Consider the following 18,546-nt stretch of genomic DNA (forward strand, 5'->3'; position numbering starts at 1 on the left):
TCCGTACGCATTTAGATTGTACTCGTATTAAACAATTCAAGTTTTAAATATATGGACGTCCAAATCGAAAAATTGTGTTTATTTTGAATCTATCCATTGACTCAAAATTGATGGTTTTCTTTAAATTGACGACATCGTCATTTGATCTTTACAATTCTGCATAAAAACTGCAATCTGTGGAAAATTCTTGGAACCGAATACGTTTTTTCATGTGCAATTGATAGCTCCTGAAAAAAAGAGAGAAAAAAGCATAAGTTGGTAAAACCATTCAACTGATTAGTTCGTTTATGATGTTGGGCTTGTTCAGTGGTGGGGTTTCTTTAAGTAGTAAAACTTACAACATACATTGAACGTAATTTTGTTTTCATTGCGAATTGGGATACAAGCATAAAATTTTCTAGAGCATTGTTGTTCTAGTTGTCATATTATAAATTCTTGACAGTACTGAGTAAGTGTTACACATTAATTGTGCAATCCATTTTCAATCTATACATAAATTTCACTTATTTTACTGGTGATTATAACGTTTAAACAGTGCCCGAAAGATTATGTCATACGTAGGTTGCTCCATAATTTTTTTAAAAATGGTACTTATAGTGTTGCCCGATGTAAACCATTGTCATATTCGTAAAGTTTGATGTTTTGGTATGTATTCGTGCCCTGAACCTTTTGTCGTACGAACGCTATTTGTATTGTTTACAGTGACTGGTAAACTGCGACTCAACAAAAAAATGAATTTTACACGTGAAGATTTTCGTAAAATGATTTACTACGATTTTCGAAGTAAATTATCTCAACAACAGTGTTTCGATCGACTTCATTTGGCCTTTGGCAATGAAGCACCAACCCTTCAGACAATTTATAACTGGTACCGAGAATTCCGTTGCGGTCGTAGTTCGCTCAAAGACGAGTTTCATACAGGTCGTCCAAAATCGGCTGTTGTGCCACAAAACATCGATGCTGTCAGAAAACTGATTATGGAAGATCGTCATGTGACCTACCGTGAGATTGAGGCATCTTTGGGCATTTCATCCCACAGCATACATACAATTTTGCATGAACATTTAGCCGTAAAAAAGATTTGCTCTCGTTGGATCCCACATAAATTGACCGATGAACAAAAAATGGCTCGTGTGAGTTGGTGTAAAGAAATGCTCAAGAAATTCAATCGTGGTGCTTCAAAAGACGTTAATAAAATCGTCACTGGTGACGAATCGTGGATATATGCCTATGAGCCCGAAACGAAACAGCAGTCGACTGTATGGGTCTTCCAAAATGAAGATAACCCAACGAAAGTTGTTCGAGCAAGAAGCACTTCGAAGCGAATGGTCGCCTGTTTTTTCGGGAGAAGTGGTCATGTGGCAACCGTTCCACTAGAGGATCGTAAGACCGTCAATTCTGATTGGTATACCACCATTTGTTTGCCCGAAGTGTTTGGTGAAATAAGAAAAAACAACCACCGTCGCAAAATAATTCTTCATCACGATAATGCGAGCTCTCACACATCTTTTCAAACTACTCGATTTTTGACCGGTCAAAACATCGAACTGATGGGTCATCCACCGTACAGTCCTGACCTGGCACCCAATGACTTTTTTTTGTTCCCAAGCGTGAAGAAAAAACTACGTGGTCAACGATTTTCGACACCAGAAGAAGCAGTTGAAGCGTTCAAAACACACGTTTTGGAGATATCAGTTTCGGAGTGGCACGAATGCTATGACAAATGGTTTCATCGAATGCAAAAGTGTATCGATCATCTCGGGGAATATTTTGAAAAACAATAAAACCATTTTCGACAAAAAACAACTGTGTTATATATGTTTTTAAAAAAAATTATGGAGCAACCCTCGTAATACATTCAGTTTGTAAATAAATAAATAAAGAAGCTTTTTCGCTTTCATGTAACATCGAAACTCCGTTTTACAATTCAATATATAAATCCATCAATCATATCGTTTAATTGTTTCTGTAATTGACATTGTAAAACTGATCATAAAAATTTATTCTTTTAATAGCGGCATGTAGGTTATCTTATCAAATTAACATTCGTTACTGCAATGTAGTGTAATGTTTATTTCCTAGCGTTTTTTTTTTTAAATTTATGACTTATGTACACAAAAGTTATTTATAGGATTCAGTCTCTTGACTTTTCCACATTTTTGAAATATTGATAATAGATAACAATTCTAAGTATTTTGAGAATTTATTGAAAGTTATTGGAATTCAGATGACATGTGAATAAAGACTATGAACTTTGGCTGAACTTTAAAAGAATTTGAACAGAAATGTGGCAAAATCTTCATACAACATTTTTGATTTTTGACCAAAAATTAGAAGTGAAACTCGATTAAATATAAGTTAATGGTTTGCTGGAATGATTTTTTATATGTAAGCGTACAGACAATATTCCTTTGCACAAAAAAAATCATCCGATACTATACGAAAAACAGCATAGTTTATTCTCTACTGTTTGGCGAAGATCCGCACAAAGAGGATCAAATAAATGACAAAAATATGTATGGCCATTAAATTTCTATAGCAAAAATCGTATGAACCTGAGTACCATACTATTTTTTGCATGTTTTTTTACTGTATATGTATAGTCATTTGAGCACTATTTATGAACTTTGAATCAAAACTTTTTTTATAGAAAATTATAAACAATGAACACAGGGTCGAAAAGAGACCACAAAACCATATAAATCCATAGGAAAATTCAATGTTTAATTAATTTCAATGAGAAGGTGAAGGAAACCTCTTATGCGCTGGTTAATCACCATATGCATATTGATGAGAAGAAATTATTCTTATAACTTTTCTAATTTTTTGAAATATTTTTCATAATTTATCACTTTATCGAGTCAATATATTATCGAGCCATATATGGAGATAAAAGTGTTTTTACGCATTAGTACATTTGTTCGCAGTCGTTTTGATGCATAGACAACCAAATTTATAGAAATAATTATCAAAAATCTACTCCATGCAAAACGCATACCTTTCTTTTAAATATAGTTCGTTTTTATTTAAAAATTGATTTTCATTTGATTTTTCTTTTTGCAGGTTACACCAAGTTTGGAAAACATTGCGGAAATAGACGCATTATCACTATCAGTGTGTATTGAATTATTTTGCAAATAAATGTCGTGTTGAATTGAAAAGTGATAGTGAAAAGTATATTCTTTCACAGCATGATTACGATGAATCATTATCAAGAATGACGTATAACATTCAACTTAACCAGTTCTTTTATATATATGCAAAACCGTACAAATCTGTCGTTTTATTCATTGAATTCAGTTCAGTCTATAGCTTCTCGTAAAAGGAAGAACACAAAATAATTCATTTGTGCGACACTTCATTTTGTTTTTACATTTTAAACTATAGTCAATTCGTTACACTCATCAAAAAAAAATTGTGTATTTTTTTATATCAGAAACATGACGGGTTGGCGTGTATTTTTGGTGCCAGTTATGTTGCTGATTGTTAGCGCTTTGAATTTTAATTATAATCATCCATATAAATTACAATGTGATTTCGACGATTCGGTCAATATAACGGACGGTGTTCGGCAAGCAGATGACAGTATTCTATTTGATAACATCAAATATGAAAAAGACACATACAAAATGATAAATTATACCTACACATGGGAATCAGAAGTGCAAACATTTCGCAAAACGGATGCTTACATCCGTGGTTGTATTCCAAAATCGAAGCCATTCATTCGTCTTTTCTGTCGCCGTGGCGTTGAAAATCGAAATTGTCCAAGCCATTCGGCAATTCGGAATCATCCACAGAAAATAATCGATGAAAATAATGAAGAAATTACGGTGACACTTGATGATCACTTCGGTTTCCAATTTGATGCTCCATGTAAAACCACATGCCCGGAAATTAATTATACACTATTTTATGTAATATGCATACATTTTGTATCCAAAAATACGATATTCTTCAATTGGAATTTTTCATTTAACATTTTAGAATGGCAATGTTTCAATTTCGGATGATGATTCATTGAATAAGAATCAATATAGTTTGGAATTTTACAAAAATAACGAAACTAATGAAATTATATCAGTTTTACATATGTGCTGCAAAGAAATGGACGGAATTATAATCCATCAAAGACATCAAAAAACCATAATCAATACAGGTATGTTTCCATCATTGGATGTGATTTGATTTTTATATCTGTGTACAATTGTACATCCTGTGTATAGGTATGGTGATTTCGGAAATTCTTCTTGCAATAACATTTCTCATTTACTATCGTGCAAAGAATTTGGATAGATTCTACGGAGATATGTTGTTATGTTATTTATCTGGGCCAGTGATTGCATTCGCATTGATTCTTTTTTCAAAATTTAATAAAGAAATTTCCACAAGTCAAATCTACGATGCACTCGGATATATCGTTTATTTCACTTTTGTTTCATCATTCATTTGGATAAGTGTGATTAGCTTTGATTTGTGGAAAAATCTTCGGTATGTCAAAATATCAAATCCAATAGATAGATTTGTCATTTTACATAAATTATCTTTCAATTTCATATCGAAATAGGTTATTCCACATCCACACATTTACCGTCATTTCGCGGAGAAAACAACTTTTCTCCTACATGTTTTATGCATATGGTTTAGCATTATTTTTTACAATATTCTTTCATATATATGATGGAAAAATATCCGACGCAGAGAAGATAGCATCGTGTTTTTTAGATGGTATAAATGTAATAATGAAAAAATAAGTATTTTTTAATTCGACGAACCATATATATTTCAGAGAGTTCAAGTTCAATGTGTTTCATTTATTACATTCCCATTTGGATTATTTTTATCGTATCGCAAGCTTTCTTTACATTGTCAAAAATCCAAATGCACAATTCAAGTGATAATGAACATCGCCAATCGAATAATCAGAAAATCAAGCGACAACTGAGCCGATTTAATGATGGAGACAAGTATGTGCGAAAAAAAAAACAAATTTTCTCAAACTAAAACTATAAATTAATATTATGAGGAACGAATACGGTCATTTGCATAAAAAATATTCGCTTAAACTATGAGATTCATTCTCATACTTTAAGATATGTCATTATCTCGTTATTTTACAGCGTATACTCTATTGGCAGTACTAATTCGAAATTTTAACTAATTGATACACACATTAAATTCAATATTGCAGTCCGACCAATAGTTTTGGGTATCGACCGTGAAAAAAGAAAACTCTTATTCATCGATGAATAATCAGTAAAACAATAAATTGTTCCTTTACAGTTTTGCATTATATTGGCGCTTACATATATTAATTTGTTCTGTATGGGTACTGGAGGGCGCTTCATTCATACTAGTGGCCATACCAAAAATTCAATTCTTTGCGAATTTCTTGTTTGCATTACAAGGACTTTCGACGTTCGTTATATTTGTGATGAATCGACATGTTTTGCATTTGATTCATAAAAGGTTTGTATCAGCGAAAAGCAATTATTTTCAATAATATATTTGCGAGAAAAGTCATCACTTTTTTATAATTTCAGTTGTCAAAATGTGGTCAGTAAAACACGTTCAATCGAAATAGAAAAAAACAATTCGGTTCGAGCTGTGACGTTGTGCGAAAAATACGAGACAAATACCAACAATCAACCGGACATCGTAGTTGAAAACACAAGCGTTTAATATATATTTGATGGAAAACCATGTAGTCAAGCGTACGCGTCTTGATATCACCTTTATTGGACTGCGCTTTATGTATATTCTACGCCGGCGGAATATATGATCACAGTTAAATTAATGTCAATTACAAATTTATTGATTGTAAACATTTGATATTATATTTTAATTTATGCACAAAAAATAAAGAAAAAAAATTGCCCAAATCTTAACTTCAATAAAACGATGTACAAAAAATCTGACTCATGTTATGTGATCAAATATTTTGTCAATTAAAATCAAAATAATATATTTACGGGCGGAAGTTGGCTTATCGTTATAATTGAAATTTAGTTTTGATTATTATTAAAAAAAAAAAAACAACCAATGACATCAGCATTCGAATTGAGTCTGGATATCGAAAAATAGAGAAACATACAAAACATTCGATTTTATTTTTGCATGGGAAATGTGTATGGAATTATTGTTTTGTATATGAAACAATGAATTCAACTCAAATACATTGTGCCGCAATAAATCCGATAAACAATAATTCCGATCGGAATTATGTGCTAGATCGCAGACAGTTAACCGATATCCGATATTCGCTTTCAAATACAATTGGACGTTCAAGGTTATTTGCAGAAAGTAAAAGAATTTTGCAGAAAGAAGGAACCGATTAATTCGAGAGAGAAAAAATCACTATCTACAACCGTTCACAATACATGTGTGACGTAGAATTTGTGGCAACGTGTTTGTTGCTTGAATTTGCTAATGATTTATTGGTTAAAGATGAATATTCTTGTTTTGTTGTTAACAAGACGGTTAACCTCCCGTCGGCAGTTGGTTTGTGGTGAATGTAGAAAATGGACTATTTTTCATATGTTCGACGAAGTAGCGCACATGCCAATCACTAAACACCGCAAACATTCCAAAAGGTATTTTTTTTGAATACATGTTAATGCTAATACAATACTGAACTATACTAAAAAAAAACTGAACATCTCATACAATGCAAAAAATATATATTCCATAAACGAACGAAACATTGGAGTTTGCATATTCATTTCTATTTTTTTTCCCTCTTTTATTCGTTCTTCGTCTTATTGCTTTACAGCTGCTTTATCAAAAAAGTGAAAGAGTGTCGCAAAAAAAATATAAATGAAAAATTCTAGAAAAATAAACTAAATTCAGATGATATATCGAAATTCATATGACCTTTAATGACTGGCAAATACTACTGAAAATATTTTGTGTGCTTGAATATTTTTCCATCACAGTTCTTCTATTGAAGTTAATTTATTTTTGGTCAACCAGTTTGTAAATCACAAATTCGGTTCGTCAAAATTACGATACGAGAAATGAGCTACCGAAACGTTTAAATACACAGTGAAGTCGATCACAAAAAAAAAACACCACAAAATCACAGGCAACATATTTCTCTATTCAGATAAGTGCAGGCTATTTGTCCACGTCATTATGTTGATGTGCTCTTTATAGCACGTGTGTGTGTGTGTGTGTTGCCTGAACAATAAGAGTCCCCTTTCGGAGGCGCACATTTTTGGCGCAAATTTCTAGAAGAATAACCGGAAACACTTTAATCCATATTCGCAGAAAAAAAATACTTTTATTCGCGCACTGCATTGACAGATATGTCTTTTTATTGGTCAGACATCATACATAGTTTTTGTTTTTTTTTTTTAATCAAAAGTGTATGAAAATAGATGAGCGTGTTGAAAGTAAAAAGAAAGTTTTGGTTCATTTGAATTAAAAACAAAATCGACACAGCATCGCGCCTTTTGGCTTCAAATATATTTTACCGTTCATGTTGGTAGATGTGAAACGAAGAGAAAGATAGAGAGAGAGAGAGCAAAGAGAGACGTTACGAAGCTAACACGGCGAGTGTAGCAAACGATCTTTGTGTACGCGCTCAACGTGTGTGCTATTCGAAAGAAACTAGCTATTTATATATTTTATATGCTATTTCGCAACATTCTGATTGCCAATCTTTTTTGCCGAAACGCCGGATTTGTTAATATCTATATTAAAGTCCCATTATGATTAAGAGAAATAATTGAATGCTCTAGAATAAAAACAACGTACAGAATGGTTGTTATATCAAAGCGGAACACAGCGTTTTTTTAAATATAGAATTGTTGTTGATGTAATGCATACAACAACAATTCTACAGGGTGGGCCAGAATAACTGCAATTTTTATATGTGCTCAGAAAAAGTATTGTTTTTTACTAAAATTGAATGAAAACTTTATTGGGATTTAGAATAGGGTCCAAAATTTTAAATTCATGTTTTGGTTTTGATTCTTCCTCCGTTTGCACGGATCACCAAACGCAAACGTCGTAAAAACGATTTGCACGCGGACCGCACCATTTCGATGGGAATATCGTTCCAAATCTTGACGATTTTCTTTTTAAATGCATTCAATTTTGTGGTTTTCGTAATCTTCAGATCATTTAACTTTGATTGCATGTAGCCCCACACAAAATAATCCAATGGATTCAAGTCTGGAGACGATGGCGGCCATTCGTCTTTATCAATAAAATCAGGCACATTTTCCTTTAACCACTGTTGCACTCTGTTTGCTCGATGTGACGGTGCCCCATCTTGTTGAAACACCCATGGTTCATTACCAAACACTTTTTTGGCGTGTGGCAACAATTTTTTGCGCAATATTTCTTCTTCATACACAGCTGCATTGATTTTAACGCCACTTTCAACGAAAACAAGGGGAAATTTGTGGTCGGCCGAAACGGCGCCCCAAACCATGACACTTGACACATTTTGATATCGTTCAACGACTAAATCATCTTCAGGAATGTCCTCAATTGTCGCTGCGTAAACACGATCATTTTGCGCATTGAGACTTGGCTGCAAAAGGAACAACTTCTCGTCGGAGAAAACGATGTTTGAGGTTGCGGCTCGGCTTAGCAGCTCTTTGCATTTTCGCTTTCTATCTTGCTTATTTTTTTTTGTCAAACCATGTTTTCGGGTTTTTTTGAATGGTTTCATTCCCAAATCTTCTCTCAACACTCGTCGCATTGAAGATCGACTGATATTGTGCTCACGAGCTAATATTCTGGCGCTTCTTTTGTTATTTCGAAGAATTTTCTTTCGTACCTTTTGGACCAGACCTTTTGTTCGTACAGATCTTTTTCTGCCCGTTTTTCGCTTCACATCGACAGTTCCACGCTCCTTGTATCGTTTTATGGTGCGATGAATAAAATTCAAACTGATATTGTCGATCTGAAGCTTCCGAAAAATATCAATTTGTCGCAAACCTTTTTTATGCAAATTCAAAACGAGTTGACGTTTCACATCCATTATTGTAGCAAAGTAAACAAGAACTGCGCAATAATGTGCATCATCACAGTGGATAACCAAAACATGAATAAACATAACGGTAAACAAAAGAGTGACTGGAAAGTTATTATAGTAGTATCTACATAGGTGCGAAAAAAAATTGCAGTTATTCTGGCCCACCCTGTATATTTAAAAAAACGCCGTGTTCCGCTTTGATATAACAACCACTCTGTACGTTGTTTTTATTCTAGAGCGTTCAATTTTTTATCACTGAAATGAAGCGAACTTTTTTTTCGCTCATGTACCTCTTTCGTATGGATAAATGTGGTTTCGCTATTGATGCGTTTCAAGTAAATTATTTAAGAATACATAATCGCCGTCATTTTTTTGTCGATTAATTAGTGTGGATTGTGAATGACTTACAAAAAAATGAACAGCAAAACGACCAATTTCAATGAAACCGATTATGAGACGTATCAAAATCTAGTTGATCAAAAAAATTCTGATTGTTTTGATTGATTCATAAACATTTCTCTTCTGCCTTTGTATCTGTTGAAATGAATGTTTGCACTACACACTATAAACTTGTAAGAACGTCGATGTGATGCTCAAAATGATTCTCCATCATAATTAATTCCACCGATTTTTTTTTGGAAATTTGTTTTTACGCATTGAAGCTATTGTTGGCATATAAGGCGGTGTCACGAAGCTAACTACGATTATTTTGCGCGAATATTTCTGTTCTGTATGAAATAAATGAGCGATAATGCGATTTAATATCAGTGTCAACGTCGTTTTTATGTTCCGTTCAATATAATTAAATCAAAAATGACTGTTCTTAATAAATGTTAGATCAAACATGTAATAGCCAGCCGAAAATATGATGCTTACGAATCGATGTTAATGTTTAAATTTGAAGATAGAATGAATTCAGATATAACACCATAAACCTAGCCATAAAAAGTTGTTGTTTGAGTTTTATTTGATTCATTCTTTAGTTACCTTCTTGCGATGATGATTTGTAAACCACATCTAAAATGTTGTGTTGTTTAAAATTATTTCATGAAAAAGATACGATTTCTGCCATCGATAAGGAACAATTTAATGTAAAACATTCTGATTACTAGATTGCATATATAGTTCGGTGTGAATTAATAATTGGTTGGGTTGGGTCAATATATCGACTGTGTTCGGAAAATATTTCGGATTGAATTTTCACCGATATTTGTAAGAAATTCTTGATTAAATTAAAAAATAAGTAATTCCTAAAAATTAAAACAAAAACAAATCTTTTCCTACATAGTGAATTTGAAAAGTATTGAAAAACAATTTATGAATTCAACGTTCATGTTGTTGAGTACACACTTTACTTAACATTTGAATTTTTACTTAATAATTGTCATTTCATTGGAATGAAGTGTCAAACTATATAACCAGAAAAATAGAACGACAAAAAAACAACAAAGTTGCATTGCATTCGCCGCTTTATATTCACTATATTTAATTGAAGGTAAGCATCTTGCGTTTATTTCTTGTTATTTTCATATTATTCATGATTGGAACCAAACTATTTGGATACTGTGTGACATTATCGGTAAGAATGAGAGAAAAACTTAATTGATTTTCGTAATGAGATGATATGGTCAAATGCATGTAAAACAGTACGATATTCCTAACAATGCCTAACAATATGCCAATATGTGGTCAACTTGCCGATTTTTAACATTAAAAAAATGTATGTGTCTCGAATGATCATTTTTTATTTCATGTTATCAAAAGACCGTCAAATCAGTCAGTATGGATCAAAAACAAAACGCCGACCAAAGTGGACCCAGTGGCAAGAGGATGAAAATGAATGATGAAGAGAATAATCCAGTTGAACGTGCTGTTGTTGCTGTAAACGAAGTACAACCACGAGCCGAAATTTTCAAACTTAACATCGATTGTTTCGAGGAAGTGTTCGACTATTTATCGCTGAGCGATTTGACAGCTATGGGGCAAACATGTAAACGGATGGAACGAATTGCGGGACATTGTTTCCAACTAAGCTATAAAGCCAAACCAGCAAACTTTTTTAATCGAAATAGTTTTTACCTCCCAATGGGCTCCGAGGTTAAGGTAGATTGTTTCAAAAATTTGTTACAAAAGATATACTATCATCGTCCATCTACGACATTTACGATTGGGCCCAGAAATGTTTCGCACAATGAGATGATGCAATTGGAAACTCAATTGACACACTCAACATCAATTAAAGAAATCGAAATTACCCGTTTTCGATTAACAATGGATCGGATTAACCAATTGAAAGTAGTTCTCAGTAAAATTGAACGCGTAATAATAAAAAGCTGTCGTTTCAATGAAATTGAATTGGACGCATTCATTGCTGCTTGCTCAAAGGTCAAATATTTATCCATAGGCAGAGAAACACAACACAAATGTCAATGGATGCGTCGAATCTACCCAACATTGGAACATATTGAATTTAAAAGGTTTGCTGCAAAAGATGTACCAGCATTAATAACATTCCTCGAGCTAAACACAACGATTAAGCAATTTTCTGTCGACATGGAACTACTGTTGTCAAAACAAAATTTATTCAAAAATTCAAGCATAAAATTGGGTACATTGGCGATTGATTGTGATGCAGAATATAAAGATGAATGCGATTTATATTGTCAGTTGCTAAATGAGCTTTACGATTCTGGATTTTATAAGAAATTGCATTTAACTTTTAATGGATTTAGGATTCGTCAAAAAGTTGTCGACAAATTAGCTTCGGTAAAAGGATTAGTGAAATTACGTGTCGAACAGCATGAAAATCGAATAAATTTTGGTGCTTTGAGTAACTTGGAAGAGCTATACATCAATAGCATTTTTTACATCGGAGATCATGTAAATCAAGATTTCCTCCCGAAATTGAAACGCATCGTTTCGGAAGTCTTTTCTGATGACATTTTACCATTTATTTGCCATTCAAGAAATTTGAACAAAATTAAAGTGAAGATATTTCAAAATGGGACATATTTCGATTTAAATAGAAAAATTGTCGATTTATTTGCGTTGAATAAAGAGCGTGAGAAATTGGCGGGAGCGCACAAGATCGCGATTTACGTCGAGGACGAAGTTTATTTGGCAACGAAATGGGCAATGAAACAGACTGACTTCAGTTTGATCCAAATGAAACGAGATACATCATACGATTGGATTTTTTAAGTTTGAATTTTCCTAAATGGATATTGATTCTTAAATCAATTTCTTAATTGAATAAAATAAAATTTACTAGATATGTCATATTTTCTGTGTTATTAGATCTACTGTGCTAATTCTGTTTCTAAACGTTACATAAATTTATTGTATTTAAGTAGAAATGTCATCAGAAAAACTATTGTATTTTCTTTTTCAGATGAATTCTATCGAATATTTTTTTATTAAATCGAAAATATATAGTTTAAAATACGACTTTTTATTTCAATTCGTTTTATCACATATCAGAGAATCAATTGAATAGAAAATAAATGCGATAGTTTTTTGTCAACATTTTTTTTTTCTACAGTTGGTGTCTTCAAAAGATGAGAAGAGAAATTTTTTCTGACAAATGATGAACACAACTTATTTCTGTCAACAAATACCGCTTTTAATAACAATGCATACTTGCATTTATTTTGTAAACGATTTTGTTTCAAATAAAAAGCTTTATTTGTGTATAAAAAAATTGTACTAAACAAATCAAAGACGGTGCAATAGAGCAAATATTGTCAATTGGTTGTATATTAAACTAATGAAAATGTAATTGTCATATAGATGAAAAGCGATCCGTCGATTCGTCCTTCGCGGCTTGTTTAAATCGATCGTCGATCATTTTATTTTTCAGCTCTTGAAATTGTAAATGATATTCTCTGGCCAATGTTTCTTGGCGAATTGCATTTTCATGCTCCTCTGTTAGGTTAGCCTGTTGGAAGATATCGATTCTCTTTTACTCTAAATTCTGAATGAATATTTAATTTATGTTTTATCTCACTTGTAACTCTTCAATGCGTGAACGTAGTTTATCGATTTCTCTCTTAAGACAATTTGAATTTGTGCGTTCATCATCCAAATCTTTTCTTGTTCCGGATAAAATTTGCTTTAGACTCTCAGTAACCGCTTTATCGCCGACCTTAAATAGTGACAATTGACTTCGTAGCTTTTCGATTTCACACTCGAGCTGAAATGGAACAGACATTTTGTTTACTTTTTTTTTTTTCTTACAAAAAATATGATTAAATTATCTTACATCTTGTCGAATTTCTGAATATTCGTGTATTTCAGCATTTAGTTTCTCAATTTCAATATCTAGTTTAGTGCATAGATCTCTCTCAGCGTCCAATTCCTTTTGGGCTCTATCGAGATCATGTTTGTATCGATCAATGTTCAACTCCATTTGATTGATTTTTTTCGTTAATTCACACACTCTCAAATTGGCTGCGTTGAGCTCGTCATCACGGGCACTCAATTGAATTTGAAGTTGTGCAACTTTCCCTTCCAATTCAATTGCGGTACGTCTGAAAACGAATTTTTAAAATCGTTTCAATTTTTAAATATACACAAATCCAATTGGATGTAATCTTACTTGGATTCTGCTGCTTCCAATTCCAAACTTTGATTAGTACCCTCCAATGCAACGGCATCGTGACTCAATGTTTTATACTGTTCAAGCATTCCATTTCGTTCTTCTTCCTTTCGATGAAGTAGCTCTTCGGCTCGTTGCACCTCTTGTACATATTGTTGCAATTGACGTTTTAGTCGATCGATCTCTTTTTCAGCATCATTTAGTTTCGTCTTCAATACCCGGTCGTTGCACTCTTCATCGGCCAATTCGTTTGTCAAACGACGATTTTCAAACATTAAATTGTCATTGATATGTTTCAATTGTTTGATTTGACGTCGCAAATCTTCCACTTCATTGGTGGTCTGTTGCAAAATGCTCTTGCTATGATCATTGTCCGAACTTATGTTGCTACAAATTAAAAAAATTCCAAAGTGAATTATGACGAACAAAAACTGCTTTCTTCATCAAATAAGCACACTTACTTTATCTGTCGATGGACTATTGCCAATTCCGCTTCAAGCTCAATAACACGCGTCTTCGTTGCATCCATTTTCGGTTCTAATTGATAAAGTTCCTCTGTTTTTGCATCCAAGTCATTCTGTACAAGTGTGAACATTTACATGATTAACATATTATTGTAATAATTATCGTTTACCTTGTATAAAACCAATTAGACAATAAACAATTCAAAGTCCACCAAAAACTTACAATTAATTTGTCCTTTTCAATGTTCAATGTGGCATTCAACGTTTTCAGTCTGGTAATTTCGGCGCGCAATTCACCGATCTCACGGAAACCATCAGTTCGGCTGCTGTCAACGACATTTAGACGTGATTCGGCCTGATTTCGTTGCCGTTCACAATGGCTTAATCGATTCTGGTGTTCAATCAACGCATTCTCAGTTTGTTCCTGCAAAACTTTCATGTGATTGCTTGACGTACGCAATTTCGCAATCTCTTCATTGAGTTCGGTCACTTGTGTATTCAACTGAACAATTTCATCTTTTAAAATTGTTACTGTTGACTTTGATGTTGCTTCCATTGTTTTTAGGCTTACATTTTCACTTTCAATTTGTCGAATTCTCTGCCGCAGTCGATCGATTTCACATTCATCTCGCGTGTATTGGTCACGTTGTGTTGTCGATGTTAAATGTAAACTATCGCGTAATTCATTGCATTCGGTCGTCAAACGGTCGATTGTGTCTTGTAATACTTTTTTCTCGCGTTCCAATCGATGCATGGCCGCCTCAACGGCTTTGCATGGCTGTGACGAGGGTTCATTTATCATATAATTTGTATCCCATTTTCTTCGTAAAGCTTTAATCTCATAGTCTTTTTCAATGAGTTGTTTGCGCAAGAGATTGATCTCAGTGTCGGCAAGTGGCTTGTTTAAAAGTTTCAAGTATTCTTGTTGATAAAAATCACGATCGATTTTCAATCGATTCACATCAATCGAACAGCTTTCATGTGAACCCGATGTCATGGTTCCCACATCTGTGGTGATCATTGTCTGCGATGTATTACACTTACATGCATCCGCCGATAATTTTCCCTTTAATTTTGCATTCTTTTTTGTCAGTTTTTCAACTTCCGTTTTTAGCTCACATTCTGAAAAATTAAATTCGATGAAAAAAATTGCCGATTTTATAAATTAAAAGAATGTACCTTTGTTTGTAACACTTTGCAGTTGTTCTTGTAAAAATTTAATTTGTATATTGGCTGCTTTGAGATCTCTTGTACCACCACTGCCACCAATGGCATCTATTTGTGATTCCAATTCCTGAATTCGTTTCTTTGAATCATTCAGCTTATGTTTCAGTGTTGTGTTTCGTTTGTATAGAGCTTCGAGGGATACATTTGCCTCGGTTTCAACACTTAATGCAACGTCTTTGATTTCATTTAACTCTTTGGCCAATTTCTCATTTTGCTCTTTTAATAGCGTGACTTCGTCGTGTGCATGCGATTGAGCCTTAATCGCTTGTTCATAATTTGCTTCGATTTCTGATTTCTGACGTTGTAACCGTTGAATATCCTCGGCCAGTGAACTAATGTCACGGTAACAACAATCTTTTGCCAACGCTGATATTGGCCGACCACCAGCTAGCAATTGATTTAGTCGACTTATTTCACGATTACGACTTTCAAGCTAAAATGTGACAGATTTTTTATGTTAATATTATCGTTTTGTGTGATTTTCTTCTGAAAGAAATTTTATAATCAACTCACCTGTGACTTGTACAATTCCATTAGTTCCAAATGTGTTTTGACTTTGTTCGCTTCTTGTTCGGCATACAATCGTGCATACATATCATCTTTTTCCGATTGGCATGTACATTTCGATTTTCCATCCATATTCTCAATCGATTTTAATGTTGATGGTAAAAATTCACCCGATCGCACCGTTGAAATAAATGGTTTTCGCTTTTGATTCAGTAAATCATTGCGACTTTTTCGCTGTTTTGGATCTAATACGTCAATTTTTGCATTCAATTCAGCGCATTGTTGATTCAATTCACGATTCACATATTCTAAATTTCGAATCGATTTATTTAATTCGAATATTTTCGTCTGATATATGTCACGCTGACGAATCATATCCAAGTGCAGCGAATTACATTCGGCCAACAATTTTGAATTGTCACATTTATACGGTTCGACGCCGAGACTCCATGCCGTTTTCTCCTGAATTTAATAAAAAAAGGATAAAAAAATTAAAAATTCGTAACTCATGAACTTGATTGTCAAATGTTTTCATCAACATTAAAAAAAAAAAAAAATGGTAAACATGAATTATCAATGGAAACTGAATGTTTACCTTTTCCAAGCTTGAAATCGTTTTTCTGGCATCTTTTAAATTTTTATTCGTTAAAATGAGATCATCAAATAGCGCCGACACGATAGCCAACGAACCGAATGGAAGTGGTTGCGTAAAACCTAAATTATTGAGTTTATCACGCAATAGCGAATGCCGTTCATTAATATCCATCATCGATTTGTTTGCGTCCAAGCCAGTTTTACACGTAAATAACTATTTTACACCAAATATTCAAACAAAACTCAACAAAATGCACATGATTAATTATTTTCCAAACAAATAACACCGTTTCAAAGTTAAAAACAAAATCAAAACTGTTTCAATCAATTTAAAAAGCAGGAAAACAATTTTAAACAGAAAAATTCAACTTCAAATTCGATATGTGTTTGAAGCGGTTTTGCTGTTGAACCAAACAAAATATGACGTTAAATTCAACCAATTTCAATCGGTTGAGGAATGTTACGTGCAATGCCATCTGGTGTAATATCGGGGAAAATCTGAAAAAAGAGACTTTTTTCCATTCGTCAACAATTTCCAATTTTTTTTTTTTTTTTTTTTTTTTTTGAAATTTTTCATTCGATCCATTTTTGCTTTCTTCAGTGCTTTTTTTGCTTTTCTCTGATTACTTCCACAATGATTATTTCAGTAATTCGAGCGGAATGCGCTCCGCCAAGTGACAGTTTCATGCAACCTGCCAACTGTCAAGCGAGAAAATCGATGAACGAAAAAACGAATACACAGTGTCTGTCACACACGCAATTCCATTGAATAAGTGCAGAAATTTTTGAAGCGCTCCGAAAAACTCTTCAAATCAAAAATGAATCGGCTAGTTGCTGCTCGACCAATTCTTCGGACAATGATCCAATCAAACAGTAAGTAATATGTAAAATTGAAATGTAAACAAAAAAAATCATCAAAAACAAGAACGGATTTCGTTTGGAAAATGTAAGAATCTAACCATTAAATTTTGTATGACATTACATAATAACATGGTTTGACATTTCCTCCAAACTTCTTTAATCTCGGCTGATTTGTTCAATTTAAAATTAAATCCAGCTGTATTCAATTCAAATGCCATAAAACAATAGATTTTTTGTTTTAAATTAGTTGCTCCAGTCCAAAAGCGTTTTTCATCAAAAGACATCGGACCACCAGCTAGCTTCAATCAACTTCCACAACCAGAAGGTGATTGGACTGACAATCACAGTAAGAAACAAACAAAATACAATGGTATTTTGGCTGGTGCGGCTCTTTTCTTTGCTGCCACTTTTGGATTCGTAAGTTCCGAACAGTCCAATCTGTTCAATAAGAGCAGAGCAATGCATATTTTTATTAACCTTATCAATTTTGTACATCGTTTTCAGATGAAGCATTCGGGAATTATATACTTCAATGCTACGCTACCAGAAACTTACGAATAAATTATTCAAATCACAACACCAATAGCCCAAATTAGTTGAACATACAGTCAGTGTGTAAGAAATTGAAATAAGACAAAGAAGAAATAAAAATAAAAAAAATGGTCTGTACATTTGTGTAGTTGTGTCATCATCATTGACCACAAATTAACGGAATGTATAGCAACCAATTCTCAGTTAAAATCCATTTGAGACATAAATCCCGCATATACAATTTATAATTTGTGGATATAAATGAAAATAAAATAAACGAAAAAAAACCAACAAAAAAACTTATAATCAAATGAAACGCATTTTATTTTCGTATGAATTTTTCAAATTTGCATTATTATTATTATTTTTTTGTCTTCTGTTTTATACACTTTTACTGGTTCATTCGATTTATTGACCCATTCTTTGGGGTTGAGTAGAGGTGAATGCCTACGATTGATGTCTTTATCTTTATACAATTGCACATCACTAAAAAAAATTTAGTCTGTTTTCATTGTTTTTTTTTTTCCTCTTTTTATCGGATAAATTAGAATCTTTTTCTGTTTTTGTTGTTGTTTTCTATGGTAGTAAGGTAAATTGTCTATTGCTTTGCTCTATCAAATCATTCATACACAGACTCGGTGCTAAATGAGTGTGCTTTGTATATATTCATTTTGTGTGTGAATTTCACGTCGTTTCAATGGAATTTTGTTTTTTTTTTTTTTTTTTTTTTAATCAATAATCGAAACCACACGATCAAGTGCGTATTATTTTCGTAT

The 18,546-nt window shown here is 33.1% G+C and overlaps 4 protein-coding genes across 4 annotated transcripts; 3 read left to right on the top strand and 1 right to left on the bottom strand.

Moving 5' to 3' along the window:
* The first annotated feature begins 3,357 nt into the window (after positions 1-3,357).
* On the top strand, positions 3,358-5,872 carry LOC116352613 (G-protein coupled receptor Mth2-like). Its single transcript, XM_031785337.1, has 7 exons — positions 3,358-3,917; positions 3,988-4,159; positions 4,227-4,491; positions 4,568-4,728; positions 4,790-4,967; positions 5,284-5,469; positions 5,544-5,872. The coding sequence occupies exons 1-7, from the start codon at positions 3,441-3,443 to the stop codon at positions 5,680-5,682; spliced, it is 1,578 nt and encodes a 525-aa protein (XP_031641197.1). The 5' UTR covers positions 3,358-3,440; the 3' UTR covers positions 5,683-5,872.
* A 4,521-nt stretch (positions 5,873-10,393) lies between these two features.
* On the top strand, positions 10,394-12,325 carry LOC116352482. Its single transcript, XM_031785123.1, has 2 exons — positions 10,394-10,484; positions 10,754-12,325. Exon 2 carries the CDS (start codon positions 10,772-10,774, stop codon positions 12,188-12,190), a length of 1,419 nt encoding a protein of 472 aa, XP_031640983.1. The 5' UTR covers positions 10,394-10,484; positions 10,754-10,771; the 3' UTR covers positions 12,191-12,325.
* Positions 12,326-12,669: 344 nt separating this feature from the next.
* On the bottom strand, positions 12,670-16,764 carry LOC116352481 (centrosomal protein of 135 kDa). Its single transcript, XM_031785122.1, has 9 exons — positions 16,380-16,764; positions 15,791-16,246; positions 15,230-15,710; positions 14,274-15,172; positions 14,048-14,163; positions 13,587-13,973; positions 13,251-13,518; positions 12,996-13,181; positions 12,670-12,926 (listed from the first exon to the last, which is right to left on the bottom strand). Exons 1-9 carry the CDS (start codon positions 16,551-16,553, stop codon positions 12,771-12,773), a joined length of 3,123 nt encoding a protein of 1,040 aa, XP_031640982.1. The 5' UTR covers positions 16,554-16,764; the 3' UTR covers positions 12,670-12,770.
* A 340-nt stretch (positions 16,765-17,104) lies between these two features.
* Positions 17,105-17,997, top strand: LOC116352484. The gene is made up of 3 exons (XM_031785124.1): positions 17,105-17,251; positions 17,487-17,656; positions 17,744-17,997. The coding sequence occupies exons 1-3, from the start codon at positions 17,197-17,199 to the stop codon at positions 17,798-17,800; spliced, it is 282 nt and encodes a 93-aa protein (XP_031640984.1). The 5' UTR covers positions 17,105-17,196; the 3' UTR covers positions 17,801-17,997.
* Positions 17,998-18,546: the final 549 nt, after the last annotated feature.

The sequence above is a fragment of the Contarinia nasturtii genome, unplaced genomic scaffold, assembly GCF_009176525.2.
Source record: "Contarinia nasturtii isolate CC-2019 unplaced genomic scaffold, AAFC_CNas_1.1 Cnas_scaffold_187, whole genome shotgun sequence".
In the NCBI taxonomy this organism is placed as follows: Eukaryota; Metazoa; Arthropoda; class Insecta; order Diptera; family Cecidomyiidae; genus Contarinia; species Contarinia nasturtii.